The sequence below is a fragment of the Podarcis vaucheri genome (genome assembly GCF_965113315.1).
Source record: "Podarcis vaucheri genome assembly, chromosome: 13".
NCBI classification, from domain to species: Eukaryota; Metazoa; Chordata; class Lepidosauria; order Squamata; family Lacertidae; genus Podarcis; species Podarcis vaucheri.
Window position 1 is genome coordinate 54038045 of NC_138751.1, and position 23838 is coordinate 54061882.

The 23838-nt window shown below is 42.3% G+C and overlaps 1 protein-coding gene across 3 annotated transcripts in view; it reads left to right on the forward strand.

The window, feature by feature from the left end:
- Positions 1–23838, forward strand: part of EXOC3 (exocyst complex component 3) — a 28064-nt gene continuing 4226 nt past the window's right edge. Inside the window, exons 1-10 of one of the 3 annotated variants that reach the window (XM_082194850.1) lie at positions 1–71; positions 6551–6742; positions 14475–14694; positions 14876–15557; positions 16602–16719; positions 17037–17162; positions 17758–17858; positions 19588–19698; positions 22023–22173; positions 22435–22557. In XM_082194850.1, the coding sequence (XP_082050976.1) occupies positions 6599–6742; positions 14475–14694; positions 14876–15557; positions 16602–16719; positions 17037–17162; positions 17758–17858; positions 19588–19698; positions 22023–22173; positions 22435–22557 (1776 nt within the window). In that variant the 5' untranslated portion in view covers positions 1–71; positions 6551–6598. Of the gene's footprint in view, positions 161–6550; positions 6743–14474; positions 14695–14875; positions 15558–16601; positions 16720–17036; positions 17163–17757; positions 17859–19587; positions 19699–22022; positions 22174–22434; positions 22558–23838 lie in introns of all 3 variants that reach the window. The other 2 variants (XM_082194849.1, XM_082194851.1) reach the window with 2 other exon arrangements.

A 23838-nucleotide genomic window follows, 5' to 3' on the forward strand; every position in this document is an offset into this window, starting at 1 on the left:
TGTGGCGCAGGCGCACTTCAAGCCTGTCTGTCAGAAGCTTCCGGGAAGGTAAAGGAGCCGCAGCTGCCCAGGTGAGCGGCTGAGAGGAAGAGGGACGGGCTCGGCCGCCCGCCTCCGGTCCTGAGGGAGAGGAAGGCGCAGCTCCTCTCGGGGATAACGGGTAGGTGGGCTAGTTCCGAGTTCTGGCGCTTTGCGGGGAACGGGCGGCTGCTCTTATTGCCATTAGAATTCGTTAGTCCCTCTGTCTTGCCCAAGCGCCTTGCGAACCAACCAGACAGACCAGCCCTTCCCTCATACAGTATATACTGTTGCAATCAAGTGGGTGGAGGGGGGAGAAAATGCATTTTAAATAATCCTACTTCAAACAAACAGACTAACCTCCCCCCAACACATAGGTAAATTAAAACTAAGTGGGAGAAGAAAGAAAATGCATTTGAAATAACTGTACCAATGTAAAAAAAAAATAAAATCCTTCCAGTAGCACCTTAAAGACCAACTAAGTTAGTTCTTGGTATGAGCTTTTGTGTGCATGCACACTTCTTCAGATACACTGAAACAGAAGTTGCCAGATCCTTCTATATAGTGAGAAGGTGGGGAGGGGTATTACTCAGAAGGGTGGTGGGAATGGGAGATTGGCAGATAGCTGAGATGAGCCTGTTGACAACTCTTAACGACTGCAATAGGTCTTACAGGAAAAGGCAAGGGGTGAGAAGGTGAAAAATGGCTTGGATTCTTATCTCATTATACATGACTAAGCCATTTCTGAGTGGGTGGGAAAACACCTTACATGCATGCAGGTGAATAATTTTTAGGCAATTCTATTCCAGGTTCGTCAAAGGGGGGCAGTTGCCCCCTTGGTGGTGTGTATGTGTTTTGTCTCTTAGCTGCTAGATAATGTAAGGAAGCAAGCAGCACTGACACTTTGGAACTCCCTGCTTATTGATATCAGGCAGGTGTCTTGAGTGCATTATTTCCAGCGTCTGCTGGAAGACATTCTGTTTTAGACCAAGCCTTACTCAGATGTTTATAAAATTTGTATGAATGTTATTGGGGTTTTCACTTTTTGGTATGTTTTCTCAATAATGGTTGTGCATTTTTAAAGCGATTTTATTTTTCTCTTTTTTGTAAACCGCTTTGAAGATTTTTCTACAATCAAGCAGTATATAATTTTAAATAAAATAAATACCAATATTTTGCAATGTAGGGCTTTATTATATGTAAGTAAAGGGACGCGGGTGGCACTGTGGGTTAAACCACAGAGCCTAGGAGTTGCCGATCATAAGGTCGGCGGTTTGAATCCCTGCGACGGGGTGAGCTCTTGTTGCTCGGTCCCTGCTCCTGCCAACCTAGCAGTTCAAAAGCACATCAAAGTGCAAGTAGATAAATAGGTACCACTCTGGCAGGAAGGTAAACAGCATTTCCGTGCACTGCTCTGGTTCTCCAGAAGCGGTTAGTCATGCTGGCCACATGACCTGGAAGCTGTACACTGGCTCCCTCGGCCAATAAAGCGAGATGAGCGCCGCAAGCCCAGAGTCGGCCATGACTGGACCTAATGGTCAGGGGTCCCTTTACCTTTATCTAAAAGTTAAAAAAAGGTAAAGGACTCCTGGACAGTTAAGTCCAGCCAAAGGCAACTATGGCGTGTGGCACTCATCTTGTTTTAGGCCGAGGGAGCTGGTGTTTGTCCACAGACAGCTTTCTAGGTCATGTTGCCAGCATGACTAAACCGTTTCTGGCACAATGAACACCGAGAGAAACCAAAGCATACAAAGCATTTACTTTCCCACTGCAGCAGTACCTATTTATCTGCTTGCACTGGTGTGCTTTCTGTCCAGACACTGAGGGTCCAGCGCTGAGGGCCTTCTGGCGGTTCCTTCGCTGTGAGAAGCCAAGTTACAGGGAACCAGGCAGAGGGTCTTCTCGGTAGTGGCATCCGCCCTGTGGAACGCCCTCCCACCAGATGTCAAAAACAACTACCAGACTTTTAGAAGACATCTGAAGGCAGCCCTGTTTAGGGAAGCTTTTAATGTTTGATGGACTATTGTATTTTAATATTTAATTTGTCGGAAGCTGCCCAGAGTGGCTGGGGAAACTCAGCCAGATGGGTGGGGTATAAATAAATTATTATTATTATTATTATTATTATTATTATTATTATTATTCAAACTGCTAGGTTGGCAGGAGCTGGGGCAGAGCAATGGAAGCTCACCCTTTGTGCAGATTTGAACCACGACCTTCTGATCGGCAAAACAAAGCGACCCAGTGGTTTTGACCACAGCACCACCTGCGTCCCTACTATAAAATATAGGATGTACATATGGTAGTTACTAATGACTTACCACTTTTTTTTAAGGAAGCTGTGTGTAACACCCACAGGGGAAAAATACGTTTTACTTTGCTGCCTATGGTGCTGTATGCATGCACACAGCAAAATGGTCTACACACTACAGGGTGGTATCCAATTTCTACACAGAAGTAGTAAATCCATATATGAAACTCTTCATCTGCAGTTAATTTCTGCTGTCTGCTTTATTCCCCTGTTGTCTGCATAGTATGTTCTGGAGTCCTGTCTCCTCTCCTGCAGGAAAAACCCAAGATGCAATGAAGGTAGTGCATCTTTGGTGAAAACAGGCACAACAGTTTGAGAGTAGTGGGGCCATTCTGGATTGAATGTAGTATATTTATATTGTAGACCTGAGCTCTGAAAAAAACCAGTCCTGCAAGTTTGAACAAGCCATGCAAGCTTAAGCACATTTCACAGAGCAAGGGGGAGGAATGAGCAACACATAGTGTAGGGAGAACTTGGCTATGCTAATTATCTTCTCTACCTCCCATGTCTTCACCAGTTCAACCTCTAGGAGTGAAATGTTGCACATGTTAACATTTTTATAATGTTTATAAAATGTATTATAGGCTTCATGTGAAAGAAAAAAGGTGTATAGCTCATCTGAAGCATGGGAGGGCGGCCGATGGCTTCGTTGGGTGTTTATTTCCTGGCATGCACACCTTTCATTTCAGTTGCAAAACTGGGAAGAAGCTAGGCTTATTCCTCCATGCCCCAACTCCAGATGTGCTATGTTGTCTTTCTTTTTTCATACCACACAAACATTTTGAAGCATTTTAATATTGCTTAATTCCCCCATTTTTAATATTATAATAAGACATCAAACTACCGAAATCCTATACAATAAAATTATTTTGTATGATAGAACTAAATATATTACTATTAAATATATTATTATATCAGAACAACAGGAATGCAGGTGCTACCACTTTTGAGGCATTTGAAATCAATAGATTTAATGCAGAGTCAAATGTGCTTAAGCTTGTAAATTTCAGTATGTTAAGCATTAGTTTGCTTTCTTACTCTCTTTTGACTTTCCCTCCCTCCATTTTGATGTCCTTCCAAGTTGTTTTGTGGTCATCAATCCTCCCTTGCCCCCTGAACTGGGCTTCTCCCCTCCTCACGAGCTTTCATGCATGCTGTGCTGAGAGTCGTGCTGCCCTATGCAGGGTCTGTCTCTGGCAGTGGCTGTTTGCTTTTGTGCGAGTGTAGAGACACACATACCCCAGCCCTGGCTGGACTGCACTTCCCAGGATGCTGAGCAGTGTGGGCTTGCAGCAAGGAATGCTGGGAATTGTAGTCCCGCAGATTCTGATGGCCACGTTGGGGAGTTCCAAAGTTATCAGTCAGGAAACCCACAGTGAATGGATACTCAACCTCACATGGCTTATCTGGTATCAGAAAAAAAAATTCTGTCAGTATGAGCCTGTGAAGATGAAGTAGATATAAAATGGAGCAATTAAACTGCCTGTCTCTTTCACTGTTGTGTTGCAAGCATTTACTATGCAGCTGTCAAGGTTCATGTGTTCTTATTTGCTTAACTTGTCTTAATAATAATAATAATAATAATAATAATAATAATAATAATTTATTATTTATACCCCGCCCATCTGTCTGGGTTTCCCCAGCCACTCTGGGCGGCTTCCAAAAGAATATTAAAATACTGTGATACATCAAACATTAAAAGCTTCCCTAAACAGGGCTGCCTTCAGATGTCTTCTAAAAGTCTGGTAATTGTTGTTCTCTTTGACATCTGATGGGAGAGCGTTCCACAGGGCGGGCACCACTATCGAGAAGGCCCTCTGCCTGGTTCCCTGTAACTTGGCTTCTCGCAGTGAGGGAACCGCCAGAAGGCCCTCGGCGCTGGACCTCAGTGTCCAGGTAAAACGATGGGGGTGGAGACGCTCCTTCAGGTATACTGGACCGAGGCCGTTTAGGGCTTTAAAGGTCAGCACCAACACTTTGAATTGTGCTCGGAAACGTACTGGGAGCCAATGTAGGTCTTTCAAGACCGGTGTTATATGGTCTCGGCGGCTGCTCCCAGTCACCAGTCTGGCTGCTGCATTCTGGATTAGTTGTAGTTTCCGGGTCACCTTCAAAGGTAGCCCCACGTAGAGCGCATTGCAGTAGTCCAAGCGGGAGATAACCAGAGCGGGCACCACTCTGGCAAGACAGTCCGCAGGCAGATAGGGTCTCAGCCTGCGTACCAGATGGAGCTGGTACACAGCTGCCCTGGACACGGATTTAACCTGTGCCTCCATGGACAGCTGTGAGTCCAAAATGACTCCCAGGCTGCGCACCTGGTCCTTCAGGGGCACAGTTACCCCATTCAGGACCAGGGAATCCTCCACACCTGCCCGCCTCCTGTCCCCCAGAAACAGTACTTCTGTCTTGTCACCACCTGAAAAAGTCTCCTGCTGCTGTTTTCTGCAGATGCAATAGAGGCGGTGAAGAAAGTCTTCTTCGCCGTCGCTACCACCACTTGATAGGCTCGACTTTGAGCTCTAACCTGTGGTTGGTCAGCTTCAGAATGGGTCATCCGCCACCTGTGCTCTAGCCGTCTCAACGATTGTTTCATTGCCCTCAGATCCGTGGAAAACCACGGGGCTGTCCAGGCTCCATGCAATCGGAGAGGGCGCTTCGGAGCCAAACAGTCAATAGCCCTGGTTAACTCCACATTCCAGCGGGCCACCAGGGAATCAGCTGAAAGGCCATCAACATGGGATAAAGCATCCCCTACCACTCTCTGGAAACCATTTGGATCCATTAAGTGGCGGGGGTGGACCATCCAAATCGGTCCCACCTCCCTGCAGAGCGGAAGGGTTGCGGAGAAGTCAAGTTGCACCAGGAAGTGGTCTGACCATGGCACTTCTTTCGTTTCGCTTTTACTTAGTGTCAGATCACCAACATCCATGGAGGTAAACACCAGGTCCAAGGCATGTCCGCGGCTATGGGTTGGGCCAAACTTATTCAGGAACAGCCCCATGGAGGCCATGCTTTCCATGAAGTCCCGAGCGGCCCCTTGTAAGGTCGTGTCGGCATGGATATTAAAATCCCCTAGGACAACCAAACTAGGTGTCTCCAGGAGAACATCCGCCACAACCTGAAGCAGCTTGGGCAGGGAATCCTTGGTCAGCGGGGAGGTCGGTACACCAAAAGGAATCCTGTACTGCCCCTATTGCCCAACTTCCAGAACATGCACTCAGAGAACTGGGTCTTCCCAATAGGACGCCTGGTGCAAACGAATGACTTCCTAAAAATCACTTCAACCCCCCCTCCCTGCTCACAAGGCCTGGGTTGCTGTGCGTAAGAGAAACCTGGTGGGCAAGCAGCGGCAAGAACAGGCCCATCTGCCTCATCCAACCAAGTCTGTTACACATGCCAGGTCAAATCCTCCATCCATGATCAAGTCATGGATGGCAGTGGTCTTATGAATCATTGACCTGGCATTGCACAGCAGCACCTTCAGGTCATGTGGGTATCCCTTGCTGATTCTAGTATCTGTCCGGTCAGGACCAGACCCGGAGGCAGGGATAGTCCTCAAACAATGACTAAACCTGCCTCCTCTGTAATGACATGGTCTGGTCTTAGCGTAACTCCTCCTCCTACCCGTGATCACTGAGATCGGTTGTCCCAACGCATCCCCCTCTGTGGAACATGCCCCAGCCATTTTGTTGGCTGGGACCCACTCCCCGGCAGCCCTGACCCCTCCCCAAAATAAGACCTTAAAACAATAAAAATAGAAAACAAAAACAAAAAATGAAAACAAAAAACCCCAGAAAACAAAAAGCAATAGAAATAGAAAACTATAAAAATTACAAATCCATTAAAATCAAACAAATTCCCAACTTAACATCCATCCCACCCCAATCCCCGTCCCCGCATATACAAAAAAAATAAAATAAAAAGGAAAAGGAAAAGGAAAATTTTAAAACATTTTAAAAAGAACTCTGTGCCCCTCCGGATCCCCCTGGTCCGCAGCAGCAGTGACAGCAACCGTCCCTGTGAGGCCTGTCAGGCCCCGCCCTGGGCCAGGTGGTGAGTGGCAGGAAGGAGCAGGGCCCTCAGACACACAGGAGAGTCCTCCTGGGCAGCAGAGCGCAGCAGTCCTTATGAGGCTTCAGTCACTGGCAACTGTGTTGGGTCCACTGCTTTTTATAAAAGATGTGTAAAGTCTCTAAATATTTAATTGCCATGTTTCTTCAGTGTCCCTTGATATAGAAACACATCTTCCTTTTAAGACTTTGCTCCACAATGGAGGAGACTGGCCGAGAGGCAGTTGCAACAGCTGTTCAGAGAGTCGCTGGGATGCTGCAGCGGCCAGATCAACTGGATAAAGTGGAACAATATCGTCGGAGGGAAGCACGGAAGAAGGCTTCAGTGGAAGCTAGACTGAAGGTATGAAACCTCAGTCCTAACCCTGTATTACAGCGGAGGATGTAATAGTATAGGTTATCTTTGTAAAGTCTTTATGTGTAGAACTATAGTGTCTCCTCTTTTCCCCTTCACTGTGTTGATCTTAATTTCTGAAGTGAGGAGCATCTGATTTACCACTGGAGGAAAGCAACACTCCTGTGGCATCTTAATGACTTCACCACACAATCCTATAATGTCTACTCAGAAGTAAGACCCACTGAGTTCCACAGAGCTTAAAGGTAGAGGGACTTCATCAGATGCACGTGGGCTCTAGCTCATGAAACCTTTTGTTCCAAATACAGTGGTACAGTGGTGCCTCGCAAGACGAAATTAATTCGTTCTGCGAGTTTTGTCGTCTTGCAATTTTTTTCTGTCTTGCGAAGCACGGTTTCGGGAAAGTTTTGGAAAAGCTTCAAAAATCACCAAAGTCTTTAAAAACCTAAAAAAAGGCCACCACACCGTGTTCTATGAGTTGCTCCTTGAAGTCAAGTCGCAACTGTATTAACGGTGTTAAGAAAAAGGAAGCAAACTTGCAAGATGTTTCCGTCTTGCAAAGCAAGCCCATAGGGAAAATCGTCTTGCGAAGCAGCTCAAAAAACAAAAAACCCTTTCGTCTAGCGAGTTTTTTGTCTTGCGAGGCATTCGTCTTGCGAGGTACCACTGTACCTCGGGTTATATATGCTTCATGTTACATGCGCTTCAGGTTACAGACTCTGCTAACCCAGAAATATTACCTCGGGTTAAGAACTTTGCTTCAGGATGAGAATAGAAATCATGGACTTCCGGTGTGAGCGCGGCTCCCGTTGCAGGCAAGGTTTTTTTCCGGTGAGAAAGCCCTAGCTATTTTGGCCGAAAAGGGGGGTTCTTAGGGCGCAAAGACCCCCCAACAAACCTCTGGAGGGTATCTAGAGGTCTAGGTTCCCGGCGGTGTCAAAGCCGCTCGTCCGGTTCGCCAGGTAACCCCTGAAAGGAGGCGAAGAGAGCGACGGAACGAGCAGCGGACAATCGGGCAGCCATTGCAGCGGCTAACTAGCGAAGCCCCGAGCCTGCAGAGAATAGCGCTCCGCTCTCGACACGAAGAAAGCCGGGCTTGCTACCAAGAACTTTGAGAACCAGTGACTTAAAATAATAAGAAAGCTCCCGGTTAAAAAAGAGAAGAATCCGAGTTCAGCGGCTCGTCTGACATCATCGAAAAAGACGCAGCACTGTCTACAGAGCCAAAAGAGAAAGTAAGTTGCCGCTAGCGGTTACTGTTTCTGTTTCCCCCGCGACTTTTTGGACTTGAGCCAACTAAGTTAAAAAGTAACTGTCTGTAAAGAAAGAGGAGAAAAGAAGAAATTAAAGGGGGAACAGGGAAGCCTCGTGAATAAGAGAGACCCAGTAATAATTGTAAATGAGGCTATAGGAGAATAGAGAGGACTATTGGTCACACTTCTGTGAAGAAGCTATCAAGCTAGAAAGAAACTCCGACGCCATATTAATTGGAGGATCAGAAGGACTTCCGACGCCATTCCAGACTACTTTAAAATATCTTCAAATAAAAGGGAAATCACTTGGAGGTCCCCCGGACTTCCCTTTTGCTTAAAACTCTGCTAAGGAATGTTCAGTCAATGTGAACTGAATTTAAAAAACAAACTAAAATGAACAGCCGGAAATAGGCAGGGTGGAAGTTTATTCAAAGACTCTCTTTCCCTAAGGTGGAAGAACCACTCTCCTTGTGATTTAAGTCGGAAGAATTACCCTCTCAGTTTGGTTCGGTTTAAACCAAACACTAATTTGAAAATTAGGTGGAGGTAATTTAGGTTTGACGAAATACCTAGGTGACAACTGCGCAAGTGAGACACTCCCTTCACTACTGAGTTACACTTGTAGGACTAGTATTAATATTAACACAAAAATTATACTGGAAGCTTTAAGCTGACTTATTCCTTAAATCCTTAAATCTGGACATCGCCCTTTGGACTACTTAGAAATATAAAGTACAGCTCTACCTGTCCAACGTTTTGGTGGGATTTAGCCCGAATAGGGGCAAGAAGATCATCTTGACCAGCTTGAACTGGATTAGCCCAGATAGGGGCAAGAAGAACGCGGATTAATAACTACCCCCCCCCAAAATTGGTAGGGGGAAGGGACAATATTTAAGACACTGAGAGGAAAGCTTAAGGAAGCTGTGTATTTGTAATTTGTTCTTTTTCTTGCTCTACTTTCCCCCCCCCCCTCTTATATAGGAGATATTTTTCTGTTTTTGGGTGGTTAACTTAACAGCGTTCGATAGTACTTAATAGTGACGTAAATATAAAACTACATAGTGTATATATAGTATATATTGGATATTGGGATACAGAGGAATATGTCGCATACACAGAAAAAAGGGACAGAGGGGGGGACACCAACAGACAGGAGAGCCTCAAAGCAGGAAACAGAATTCAGAACAGAAATATTGAAGATGTTCGCAGAAATAAAACAAAGTGAAAAGAATCTGGAGACAAAGTTAGAACAGGTAGACAATAAAATAGGGAAAATGGATAAAAAGATCGAGGAGACAGTCTGTGAACTGAAAGGACAGATTAAGGAGGTTTCTAGGAGAGTGGATGAGGGATTTAAGAAGACAAAGCAGGAAATGAAAGAGATGAAGCGAGAAGAGGAGAAGATGAGAAATGAGATTGCAGATTTAAATAAAATACAAGAGGAAATAAAGGACTCTATCGCAATGAACGAACTGAAACAGAGAGAAGTTAATTTAAGGTTGAGGCAAGTACCGGAAATGCAAAACGAGAATATAAGAGAAAGACTAATAAAGGAAATTGCGCAGTGGATGGGGCTATCGGAAGAAGAATTGGCAAAGACAATACACAATGCATACAGAATCAAAATTAGATCAAGTAGGGTAAAGAAATTCCCAGGTGATTGTCTAATTACCTTTAAAGATAGAGAGATGAGAAATCTGATTTTGCAAAGGAATAGAGAGAAGAGACTTTACATTGATGGGAATTACATAATTATATTTAAAGATATTCCAATAAGGTTGTTGAAACGAAGAGAAGCCTACAAACCACTGGTACAACTACTTAAGAAAAACAAGATTGATTTCAGATGGGAATTTCCGGAAGGCGTCTCATTCTTCTACAAAGGAGTAAAAAGAAAATTGCTAAGCCCTGAGGAAATTGGAAAATTCACAAGAAGATATAAAGAACTACAACAAGGGGAGGAAGAGAGCAAAGGAGCAGAAGGAGGAACAAGAAGGAGGGAGGAATCTGAATTAGGTGAAGAAGAAGAGCAGATTGAAAGAGAGTCGGAAGAGGAGGGAGAAGAAGAAGAAGGAGAAGAGACAGAAAGGTTTCAAGTTTAAATCTCTAAATCTAGATAGTGGTAAGGAGAATGACGCTAAAACTATGGAATTGGAACATCAATGGTATGAATGATAAGAAGAAACGAAATGGAATTGAACATATTCTAAAGAAGAAGAATCTGGACATCATATGCCTTCAAGAAACGCACGTGGCCAAAAAACATAGGAAAATCCTTATTAATAAAAGGTTAGGGAACGAATTTATATCTTCGGACAAAAAGAAAAAAAGAGGTGTTGTTCTATATATTAAAAATAAAATTGAGTCCCGTCAATTATTTAAGGACGAAGAAGGAAGAATAATAGCGGCCCAAATTAAATGGCAAGGCGAAGAACTGATAATTATTGGAATTTATGCCCCAAACGGGAATAAGACAGAATTTTTTAGACTACTGGAAGAAAAACTATTTGAATACATGGATAAAAAAATTATAATAATGGGAGACATGAACGGTGTCGTATCAACAGAAATGGATAGATTAAGGAAAGCAAAGAACAAAGAAGGGAAGCTGCCTAAGACTTTTTTTACGATGATCAAAAACTGTAACCTAATTGACATCTGGAGATTCAGACACCCTCTAGAAAAACAATTTACGTATCACTCGGAACCAAACCAATCAATGTCAAGAATAGACCAAATATGGGTGTCGAGTGAACTCATACCAAGAATCCAAAAAATTGAAATACAGGCTAAAGTTATCTCAGACCACAACCCGATGAAGATGGAGTTAAAAGGATTTGAAGAGCGAACCTTCAGATGGAGATTGAACGATAACTTATGGGATGACCAAAAATTCGTTGAAAAAATACAGAAAAAATTGGTAGAATACTTCCAGGATAACTTAGATAAAGGGACAAAATCGAGCCTTGTATGGGATGCAAGTAAGGCAGTGGTGAGGGGCCTATGTATCCAACAAAATGCATGGAAAAGAAAGAACAAAGAAAAAAAGACAAGAGAGATTTTGAGACAGATTACGGATAATGAACAAAAGCTGATCAAAAAACCCAATAATGAGAAGATAAAGCAGGAAATAAAGGCTCTACAAACCCAATTTGCTATGTCAATAAATAAAGAGGTCGAATGGAATATAAAAATGTTAAGACAAAAAAATTTCGAGTTTGCAAATAAATCTGGAAAATGGCTCGCCTGGCAGGTAAAAAGAAGGAAAGAACAAAAACTGATTAATAAAATTGAACTAAATGGAGAAGAAATTACAGATCCGAAAGAAATCAGGAAAGGGTTTGTGGACTACTATAAACAACTATACAGAAAAAATGAAAGGAACAATAAAGAAAAAATAGAAAGATATTTGGAAAAAAAGATGTTGAGGAAGATTCCGATAGATCAAAAAGAACAGCTAAATGCCTTAATATGTAGAGAAGAGGTAGAAGAAGTGATAAAAGAATTAAAAAGAGGGAAGGCACCGGGCCCAGATGGGTTTACATCAAGTTATTACAAAGAAATGAAAGATACGTTGATAGCCCCGCTGATTGAAGTAATGAATAACATATTAAAAGACAGGGATATTCCAGATACATGGAAAGAGGCATTTATTACAATAATTCCAAAACAAGATTCGGACCCAACTCAAATTAAGAACTACAGACCCATTTCTTTATTAAACACGGATTATAAGATCTTTGCTGGTGTTTTAGCTAAAAGAATAAAAAAGATACTATCAAAAATTATACATAAAGACCAAGCTGGTTTTCTGCCGGGAAGACAAATAAGTGATAACACAAGAAATATAGTTAACATCATTGAATTCCTATCCGATAGGTGCGATAAACCAGCATGTTTAATTTTTGTAGACGCGGAGAAAGCGTTCGATAATGTGGTCTGGGATTTTATGATGAAAAACTTAGAGGTTATGGAGGTGGGCCAGGAATTTTTGAATGGCATAAGGGCAATCTATACAGAACAAAAAGCAAGACTGATAGTCAATAATGTTATATCTGAAGATATCAAAATAGCTAAGGGAACAAGACAGGGGTGCCCGCTTTCGCCACTGTTATTCATAGTGATTCTGGAAACCCTACTAAATGCAATAAGACAAAACAAACAAATTAAAGGGGTGACATTAGGTGCCAATGAATATAAAGTCAAAGCTTATGCGGACGATGTGGTCCTGACGGTGGAAGAGCCGATAGAAAGCATAAAGGAGATTTTGGACGAGATGGGGAAATTTGGTAATATAGCAGGATTTAAATTTGAACAAAGGGAAAACAAAAATGATTGTTAAAAATTTGGATCAGGATAAGATTGAATCATTACAGCAAAGAACAGGGATTGAGGTAGTTAGAAAGGTTAAGTATTTGGGAATATGGCTTTCTGGAAAGAATATTGATTTATATCAAAACAACTACACCCCAGCTTGGAATAGAATAAAAAGAGATTTGGAGACTTGGGCCAGAATGAAATTATCATTCTGGGGACGAATATCAATGGTTAAGATGATGGTGCTTCCTAAGTTGTTATTTTTGTTTCAAACTATACCCATAATAAAAGGTACAAAAGACTTCAGAGACTGGCAAAAGGTGATCTCAAGATATGTCTGGGAAGGGAAGAAGCCCAGAATTAAATTCAAATTATTGACAGAAATAAAAGAAAGAGGTGGCTTCTCCCTACCAGACATGAGACTGTATTACGAGGCAGCATGTTTGTGCTGGTTAAAAGAGTGGGTAAAGCTGGAAAACAAAGAACTTCTAGATTTGGAAGGATACAATAACAGATTCGGGTGGCACGCGTACCTATGGTGCGACAAAAAGAGGGTCCACAAGGGGTTTGGTAACCATATTTTTAGAGCTGCGTTAATAGAGGTCTGGGATAGATATAAAAACATACTAGAACCTAAAATCCCCCACTGGCTATCCCCATTAGAGATAATGGGGGTAAAGAAAATTAATATGAGAGGAAAGTGGGGAAAATACGAAGAAATGGTGACCAACGAAGGAGGAAAGTGGAAAATAAAATCATATGACCAAGTCAAAGTTTTTACATACGATTGGCTGCACTATTTTCAGATTAATGAAATGTTTAAAAAAGAGGTGAAGGAAAGGGGTTATGAGGAAAAAGAATCTAGATATCAAAAAGAGATAATAAACAATGAACATAAAAATCTGTCAAAAATGTATAAAATACTGCTGGAATGGAATACGAAGGACGAAGAAGTGAAATCAGTGATGGTTCAGTGGGCGAGGGACTTCGGATACAGTATCCAATTGGAAGACTGGGATAGGTTATGGAAGGTGAACATAAAATTTACGGCGTGTACCCTATTGAAAGAAAACATGATGAAGATGCTTTACAGGTGGTATATGACACCAGTGAAGCTGGCAAAGATGTACAAGGTAGACAACAAATGTTGGAAATGTAGACAGAAAGAGGGGACATTTTATCATCAATGGTGGGAATGTAAAAAAATTAAAAGTTTTTGGGAGGAGATTTACAACGAAATGAAAAAGATGCTGAGATACACCTTCGCTAAAAAACCAGAAATCTTCCTATTGGGTATTGTAAGAAAGGATATCGAAAGAAAGGATCGCAAGCTTTTCCAGTATGCGGTAACGGCTGCTAGAATTGTATTAGCTCAGAGATGGAAGCAGGAGGAAATCCCAACTGTGGAAGAGTGGAGAGAAAAATTGATAGAATATGTAGAACTAGATAGGTTAACAGGGAAAATCAGATATACTAAAGACCAAAAGTTTATTCAGGACTGGGGGAAATTTGTGGGTTATCTGGAAAATAACTGTGATGTAAATACAACGCTAGTGGGTTTTAAAGAGGCACTGTAAAGATTCAATAAGTATTGTCTATTAGAAATAATGAAAGAAGGGAGGAAAAATGGCAATATGTAAGAACGGAATGTGTATAAAAGGATAACTACGAATGATTGTCAGTAACGTTGAAGGAAGTCAAAAATGGACAAGAATGTTGTAACATGGATAAAATGTATAATTGGTTGGAAACCAATAAAATTTTAAAATGCAAAAAAAAAAAAAAAAAGAGAATAGAAATCATGGTCCGGCAGCAGCGGGAGGGCCCATTAGCTAAAGTGGTGCTTCAGGTTAAGAACAGTTTCAGGTTAAGAACAGACCTCCGGAACGAATTAAGTACTTAACCCAAGGTACCACTGTATATTATTCTTTAAGATGTCACAAGTCCTTTTTTGTTTTTGGAATAGCAAACAAGCCAAAACTACCACTATGGAATTTGGCATTCCCCCACTCCCTTCTCTACTTCTAATTATTTTCAAATTAGTTCATTAAAGTTGGCTCCCTTGTATGTCACTATCTGTGTTTCCTTCATCCCACAATAGATAGGTTCTTAACTAATGTAGTAATTTAATTTTAATTTTTTCTTTTCAGGCGGCAATCCAGTCACAGCTAGATGGTGTCCGAACTGGCTTAAGCCAACTGCACAATGCACTGAATGATGTAAAAGATATTCAGCGTTCTTTGATTGATGTCAATAAAGACTGGCGGCAAAGTATAAACACCATAGAAAGCCTCAAGGATGTTAAAGATGCTGTAGTTCAGCACAGCCAGCTAGCAGCTGCTGTAGAGAACCTCAAAAATATCTTCTCAGGTATGAGTCTACAATGAGTGGCCTAACTCTGTGGGTAGAATAGAAATGTAATGCTATAGTGGCATTTTCAGAGGTACCATTAAAGTCTGCTTGAAGCTACCATTTTTCATGCAGCTATGGTTCTGAAACCAGGTTTGTGTGACATAATGTGATTACATTTCTTTCTGATTTTGCTTTTCAGTGCCAGAGATAGTCCAGGAGACACAAGACTTGATTGATCAGGGGGAATTGCTGCAAGCCCACCGAAAGCTAATGGACTTGGAGTGCTCTCGAGATGATCTGATGTATGAACAATATCGTATGGACAGCAAGAACACCCGTGATATGAACCTCATTGACAACTATTTTGGAGATATGCAGAAACTTTCTGAAGAGCTGGCCAAGCAACTCTGGATGGTCATTCAGAGGTCTCTAGTCACTGTCCGCCGAGATCCCACCTTGCTGGTTTCAGTTGTCAGAATAATTGAGAGGGAAGAGAAAATAGACAGGCGCATGCTAGACAGGAAAAAGCAAACTGGATTTATCCCCCCGGGCAGACCTAAAAAATGGAAGGAGAAAATGTTCAATGTATTGGATCGAACAGTCACCACCAGGATTGAAGGCACTCAAGCAGACACCAGAGAATCTGACAAAATGTGGCTTGTCCGTCATCTGGAAATAATTCGCAAATATGTCCTTGATGATCTCCTGGTGGCTAAGAACCTTTTGGATCAATGTTTCCCCCCACACTATGAAATTTTCAAAAGATTACTAAGCATGTACCATCAAGCACTGTCTTTACGCATGCAAGATCTGGCTTCTGAAGATCTGGAAGCAAATGAAATTGTTAGCCTTTTGACATGGGTTTTAAATACCTACAAAAGGTAAGGGTACTGTCTTTTGGGTGTAAAGTAAAAGGTAAAGGTACCCCTGCCCGAACAGGCCAGTCTTGACAGACTGTGGGGTTTGTGCGCCCATCTCACATTTATTGGCCGGGGGCCAGCGCTGTCCGGGGACACTTCCGGGTCACGTGGCCAGCGTGACATCGCTGCTCTGGCGAGCCAGAGCCGCACACGGAACGCCGTTTACCTTCCCGCTGGTAAGCGGTACCTATTTATCTACTTGCCCCCGGGGGTGCTTTCGAACTGCTAGGTGGGCAGGCGCTGGGACCGAGCAGCGGGAGCGCACCCCGCCGCGGGGATTCGAACCGCCGACCTTTCGATCGGCAAGCCCTAGGCGTTGAGGCTTTAGCCCACAGCGCCACCCGCGTCCCTCTTTTGGGTGTAGTAGCAAGTAAACATAAATGAAAGAGCACCTGGTTTTAGATAGATGCATACAGAGGTGGAAAGGTGGATTATATTTTTATGTACTGCTGAGCCACAAGCTATTATTATACATTAAGCCTTTTTATAGCAGGATGGAACTCTGGTCCATATAGCCCAATACTAATCAATCAATTAATTACAATGAGCAGATCAAAAGTACGCCAGAATAACTGAGCAAAACAGATTCAAAAGTGAAACATGAAAACGATTATGTTGAGCTACATTAATCCTTAGTTAGTTCCTGAAGATGGTCCTTCCAGTTTCAGATGATGAGTTCCCTTCTTCTCACCGACACTGACAGAAATTTCGGGTTTTATCTTCTATCTGATATTTAATATAAAATTGAACTGGCTTTTCCAGTAGTTAGGTCAGTGAAGGGCCAACCGTGTGCTGCCCAATTCCAGCATAAAATTTATAAAACAGAAGGACATGTTCTATAGATTCTACTCCTTGATTGAGGAAAGAGAGTTGCCAGAATCTTGCCAGAATAAAAACTTTGCAGCGACATGAAGATTTCTATGTTAGGCATCTAACGGGGGGGGGGGGGGATAATAATAATTGATTGCAGTTGCACATGGATTCTGTCTGTTCTCTCCAATTCAGCATAGAGATGATGGGAAATCCAGAACTTGCACCAGAGGTGGATGTGAATACCCTGCAGCCATTGCTTTCTCAGGAAGTGGTGGATGAGCTTCTTAGCACATATATGTCAACTCTTACAGTAAGCAATAACAGTAATTTTGCTCACTCCTTCATATGGGGTTGGAATATTCATTATTCTGACTTGACTGTTCTCTCACTCCAACCCTGCACAATTCAGATTTTACCGTGCATGTTTGCAAATTAGTTGTACAACTTGCAGTTTGTGTCCTTGGCAAACAATTTTCATTCCACTAGAAACTTTCCTAATATGGGTTGAGTGGCAGCAGGCAAAACTGAGTTCTGCTTCATGGGCATTACTGAAGTGCATGGGCCATTTTAATTTAGTATCCAGATTCAATATATTTGCCTTTCTTTTGAATTTTAATCTTCCTGTAGTCCAACATCATTGGCTGGCTACGAAAAGCACTGGAGACAGATAAAAAAGACTGGCTAAAAGAAAATGAGCCAGAAGCAGATCAAGATGGATACTATCAGACTACACTCCCTGCTATTGTGTTCCAGGTATAAGCAATTGGCTTCAGTATACTGATTGGGGCAGGAGGAAGGGGCAAAGCTCTGAAAATGGGGAAATGAATAAAATGATTGATGCGTGCATGCTATTCTGCTTTGTGTTTGTTTTGTAGATTGAATATATTTCAGTTGGCACACTTTACAATGAGTAAGCCCCACTGAACACAGTGGAAGTTACTTCTGGGTAAACATTAAACAAGTGCGGTTGAAATATTATTAAAACCTATAATTTGGCACTTAATTATTTAAAGGCATGGACCCCCTTCCCAGGGCGCACCACTACATTTGGTCACATTGGACTTGTACATTTTGGATCTGTTCTGCCACCACATAAACTCTAGTGTAGCAACGAAAGTGTAGGGCTATGGCTGACATCTATGCGGCATCTTCAAAATGCCCATGACTATGGGCAGAATAAGTTAATAGATGTGCTCGTTGTACAGTGCTATGACTGGGGTTTGAGGCAAAATGTGTTGTTTTATGGGCATAAGTTCATAGAATTTGCCTCATGGCTTCAGTCTGCAAAAGGAGCAGGCTGCTGCATTCTTATTAACTGCAATATTGCCTTATTGGTTTGTGTTTTTAGATGTTTGAACAGAATCTTCAAGTAGCTACACAGATAAGTGAAGATTTGAAAATAAAGGTACTCTATTTGTGCCTTCAACAAATGAGTTCATTCCTCAGCAGGTAAAATTAAATGTTAGCTTTCAGTCACTGTTTCTCTATTACTTAGGAGGAGTGTTTTCTTTTTTTATAAAATAATATTTATTAAACAATCAAAAGCTTCAAAATTTAAACATAGAATACAAAAACCAAAAAAAGCTACAAAAATGGGAAAATACAAAACAAAACACATAGAAATACACAATAAAAAACAGTTAACAGAATAGAAAAAAGAAGAAAACAGAAAAAAGATTAGTATTTTCATATCTTATACCTCATTCACTAGTTTCTTGACCTCCTCACACCTCCCTTTTTGTATTCCAGTTCAGATATTTAGTTCAGCAAGTCCTTACCCTCTATCATTTATCCTTACTCAACATCTTAACCTATAATAAATATATATTTTCCACCATTGTCATCCATATTTACATATTCTTATTAATCTTTTAACTAACACCACTTGTTTTCAATCCAACATCCCTTTAACATTCATTAATTTTACAGTATTTCTGTAGATAGTCTTTAATTTTTTTTCATTCTTCTTCCACCGCCTCTTCTCCCTGGTCTTAGGAGGGATGTTTTCTCTGCACATATACTACCTAGCAACTAGAACCCCCTGCCTGTTGCTCCCCTCAGCTACGCTGTTCCTTAAAAGTAAGACATGAGGAAAGTAGTCTTTAGCTTCCTGCTCCCCCTTGTGACCAAAAATGAAAGCTTTGTACCATTCTTATATGCTTTGGTCACAGGGTGCTTCCAGATATGAATTATTTAGCAGCACACAGTCATTGAGCAGCTCACAGTTCATGCTAAGAGTTTCCCGGAGAGGAACTCACAACTGCTTTGCTGCTCCCTTGTCCTTTTTGCTGCTACAACATGCTGAGCTGGCTAAGCTTTGGTTTAGCATGATGTCTGAACCAGGGCATCAAGCAGGTAAACTCCCCCATTAAGCACAAGCTGCAACCAAGGTTCAGACAAAACACTGAGCCAAACCTTGACTTACTTCAGTGCAGAACAGAAGCAAAGAGAACCAGGAAAAAGAGCAAAGCAGCTGTGAGCTGCTTTCCAGGAGCACTAATGAAGTCTTGCTAAGCAGTGATTAAACCTGGTATGATGTGCAAAGCAGCCCTTTGTGTCTCTAAACCAAATTTTAAAATGCTGATGATGACACTAAAGGCCCAAATGGTTTAAGACCAGATTATTTGATGGACTGCATGCACCCATATTGGCCTGTCCAGACCTAAAAGATTAGCTTCAGAAGCTCTGCTACCCTGCCTGACTTCAAGATCTATCAGGTTACGTATTTTTTTTTTACTTCATTCCAAATTAGCAGGCACTAGAGATAGGGGCCTTTTTGTAGTGGGTCCAGTTCTGTGGAATTCCACACTAGGTATATATATATATGTGGCTCTAACAGTTTTTAAACCTGTTTTTAAAATAGACCTTAAGGCATTTTTATTTCAGTCTAATTTAATTAGGATGGTGTGTGCTTGGCTCTCTTATTTTTATCAGCTGCCATATTGGTGTAATTGTTTTATATATTTGTTAAATGGTTGCTGTATGTTTTGTTTTATGTGAGCTGCCTTGGGCAATTTTCCCCCTTGAAAGGCTGTATACAAATATTGAAATAAACAAATACTTGGTGGTTCATTGTAAAAGAGAAGTAGCAGTACTTCCTCTTCTCTTCCGCAGGCCAGGAGATAAATTGTTTCTCTTTTTCCATTCTTGGGTTTTGCCCCATTTCTCCATTACACAGGTACAAAGAGGAAGCAAATTTATATAGAGAAGAGCATCTAAGAAATCGTCAGTACCATCTGTGCTATGTTCAGTACATGGTTGCCATCATCAACAATTGTCAGACCTTTAAGTAAGTTCTGCGCTGAGGTTGTGCTATGATTTGTGTGGCAAATGCAGTTTTGCTGCTTTAAAAAAGAGACATACTATTTCTATTTGAGGACAGCTCTTGAAATTGTAGTGTGCATGTTTCAGTGAGGTAGATCTTGAATAGGAAAGATCCAACTACAGTGGTACCCCGCAAGACGAATGCCTCGCAAGACGGAAAACCCGCAAGACGAAAGGGTTTTCTGTTTTGGAGGCGCTTCGCAAGACGAATTTCCCTATGGGCTTGCTTCGCAAGACGAAAGCCCATAGGGAAATCTCCGGGGACCTCTTTTAAATGCTGGTGGTGGGGAGCAAAGCCTTTCCCCCCCTCCGGCCTTCAGAAGAGGTCCAGGAAGGCCGGCGGGGGCCGAAAGGCTTTGCTCCCCACCGCCAGCATTTTAAAAGCAGTCCGGCATAGCAGGGAAGCGCGTCCCGCTATCGCGGACGGCTTTTGAAGGCAGGCGGGGGGAGCAAAGACTTTTGCCCCCCGCCGGCCTTCAGAAGAGGTCCTGGACCTCTTCTGAAGGCCGGCGGGGGGCAAAAGTCTTTGCTCCCCCCGCCTTCCTTCCCGGGGCAGCGGAGACTTCTCTGCTGTCCCGGGCGATCTTAAAATGCTGGTGGGCGGCAGCGAAGCCTTCGCTGCCGACCCCCAGCATTTTAAAATCGCCCCGGGACAGCGGGGACTTCTCTGCTGTCCCGGGCGATCTTAAAATGCTGGCGGGCGGCAGCGAAGCTTTCGCTGCCACCCACCAGCATTTTAAAATCGCCCCAGGACAGCGGGGGCTTTTAAAATGCTGGCGGGCGGCAGCAAAGCCCTCCTGTCCCCGGAGCTTGCGGGGCGGGAGGTGGGGAGAAGGGCTTTTCTTCCCACCCCCAGCCTTCAGAACAGCCTTCTGAAGGCTGGCGGTGGGAAGAAAAGCCCTTGTCCCCCCCCCAGCCTTCAGAAGAGGTCGGGGGACAGACTGTCCCCGGACCTGGTCTGAAGGCGGTTTCCCTAGGAACGCATTAATTGATTTTCAATGCATTCCTATGGGAAACCGTGCATCGCAAGACGAAAAACTCGCAAGAAGAAAAAACTTGCGGAACGAATTAATTTTGTCTTGCGAGGCACCACTGTATTAGCTGGTCTACATGATAAAAATAAAACTCTTCCCGGGTCCCTGAAGTTTGCAACTCTTTATTCAAATCTTTGCAGTTTTAGTTTTATTTTCTTTATGCATAAAGATTAAAGTATAAATGAATAAACTTATTTGGCCCTTTATACACTAAACAAAAAGTGGATAGCCTGTCTGAAGCATGGTGGCAGGTTATGACTAGATGGTTGAGCCCGCATCTGATTCACTGTTACTTACATCTGCCATGCAAACTGTAAAGCTGGAAGGAAGTTGGGCCTGTGCCATATAAGAACAACGTACTCTATATCTTATTTTATGGGGGTGCTCCATAGTTAGGGCAAGTAGCAAAAACAACATCCCACCATTATAACCTTGAAAAAAATGTAGCTTATAAAAATGGCAGTTGTTGAGCTAATAATTTGAAACTTGGCATGGATGATCTTATCGGATGAGGTCTACAACTAGGCCAAATTTCCAATCCAATAAAAAGATTCCATAGGAGCAGCAAGGGTTAAGTATGCTGCTCCTTTATAGCTGAGAAGAGATAAGAAAACACTCTGATAAGAGTGAAAGCTTTAAGGATGACAAGCAAAATGAGAGAATGGAGGTTTGACAGGAACATTTTGTCAAAGTTTTCTTTTAAAAGTTGCTGCTCTGGCTGGCTGTCCTTTCTTCGCTCTCCTAATAATCAACTCCTTCCCCCATTTTAAAATATTTTATTTCATGGGTTCCAGTGAAGTTTTGTTTAAAGTGAAGGGTTCAGTCATAGCAAAAGTTCTGAGAACCACTGCTCTAGAATGGACTTCATATACCTTCAAATTGCAGGGGAAGGATTGCTGGTGGTAGGCAAAGAAGTCTGCCTACTGTTACTTGTTTTCTTGGTAAGGAGCCATCAGTCAGTGTCCAAGGAATCTTGAGGTTCCATGTAACACATTTTGGAAACCACTGACCTAAGCCAGTTATTGGTTCTCCAAACGTGTATGTCACTCAAGGTGTGCTTGCACAGTCGTTTTTCTCAATTGGTAATATCGGGCAAGAGGAACTATTATTAATTCTCAAGCAATTGTATTTAAGTTATCAGGGCTTTGTTGTAGCCTCTTATGACATCACAACATATTACCTTAACTGATTGGTTGAACTGGCTCTTGTATGCACCCTATTGGGATGCTGAAGGATCTTGTCTTGTTTGTCAAAGGGAATCTATCATCAGTTTGAAAAAGAAATACTTAACTCCTGTGATGGAAGAGCTTATGACAAGCAGTCATGCATGCATTGATGCAGTTCTGGATGATGTTGCCAAGGAAGGATGTGCAAGCCTGCTTGATGAAGTCTTCATGGATTTAGAGGTTAACTTTTATTTCATTTGGCATCCTCTTTTTAAAAATGTTGAAATAGTATCTGTGTCTATCTAGAGTGGCAAACAGACAGAAATGCCCAGATATGGCTGCTGAGATCCATCTTTGCAGCTACTTAATAGGTAAAACGTTAACACATTCAAGTTTTCTAGAACAGCACTGGGATGTACAACGATAGATCTAAAGTTGAAGGATGTTGCCCAAAAGCGATTCGATCTAATTTTCCCTATGTTTGCACTACTTCTCTTTCAGCCACATCTCAGTGAACTGATGACAAGGAAATGGCTGGCAGGATCCAATGCAGTAGATACAATTTGTGTAACGGTGGAAGATTATTTCAATGATTTTGCAAGAATAAAGAAGCCCTGTAAGAAGGTACAGAATTTGCAAAGTTTTATCTAAGATAGGTACTTAAATAGTGTAGCCTAATGGGATGAAATGACTGGGATGCGGGTGGCGCTGTGGGTAAAACCTCAGTGCCTTGGACTTGCTGATCGCATGGTCAGTGGTTTGAATCCCTGTGGCGGGGTGAGCTCCCGTCGTTCGGTCCCAGCTCCTGCCCACCTAGCAGTTCGAAAGCACCCTTAAGTGCAAGTAGATAAATAGGTACCGCTTTATAGCGGGAAGGTAAACGGTGTTTCTGTGTGCTGCGCTGGTGCTGGCTCGCCAGCTGCAGCTTCGTCACGCTGGCCACGTGACCCGGAAGTGTCTTCGGACGGTGCCGGCTCACGGCCTCTTGAGCGAGATGAGCACGCAACCCTAGAGTCGGACACAACTGGCCCATATGGGCAGGGGTACCTTTACCTTTAATGGGATGAAATACTGCTTTGCCATTCCTGAGCATTTATTATTATTTTGACTTTGAATTCAGTTACAGTAAAGTAATAAAAAGCAAGATACTATGAAAAATATCTTAATAACCTGTTTCTGTAGTAATGTAAGATCCCTTGTCTGTAAATGAGCAGGATATGCAAAGTTAATTCCTATGATCCATTCCACTCATGCTATTCAGATTTATTTTCCTTTTTAACAAGTACTACCTGTACAAACTGAAATACCTTACAGAACAAACCAATGTTTTTGGTGATTTCAAAGTTCTGAAACTCCAATGAATTTTCCTCCTGAAATTTGCACAATAGATCTTCAACGAGTTTTCTTTCTGAGAACTATTGCAAAGTAGCTCACTGGTCTAGTTTGTGTGAGATATTAATGATCCGTTTGACCACATACACAGCCTCCTATCCCTGACATTTAGAAGACATCTGAAGGCAGCCCTGTTTAGGGAAGCTTTTAATGTTTAATAGGTTATTGTATTTTAATATTCTGTTGGAAGCCGCCCAGAGTGGCTGCAGAAACCCAGCCAGATGGGCGGGGTGTAAATAATAAATTATTATAAATTATTATAATTAGCTATAGTTCCCCAGTTTAGAAAACTGGCAAACCATGGTTTCCAGTTTTGGAAGAAGCCTGGGTTTTGTTACAGATCTGGGAGGACCAAAACTCCCCCCCCCCATCTAAACCCTAGAAATTAATAAATGGTAGGATTTTGATTATTTGGGATTCAAAGGAAAAAATAAAAGCTGCAGATAAATTCCTGAGCTAGCCTATGCAAAATGACCTGCCCAAGCTAGGACCCTTAAGAAACAATACAGGGCC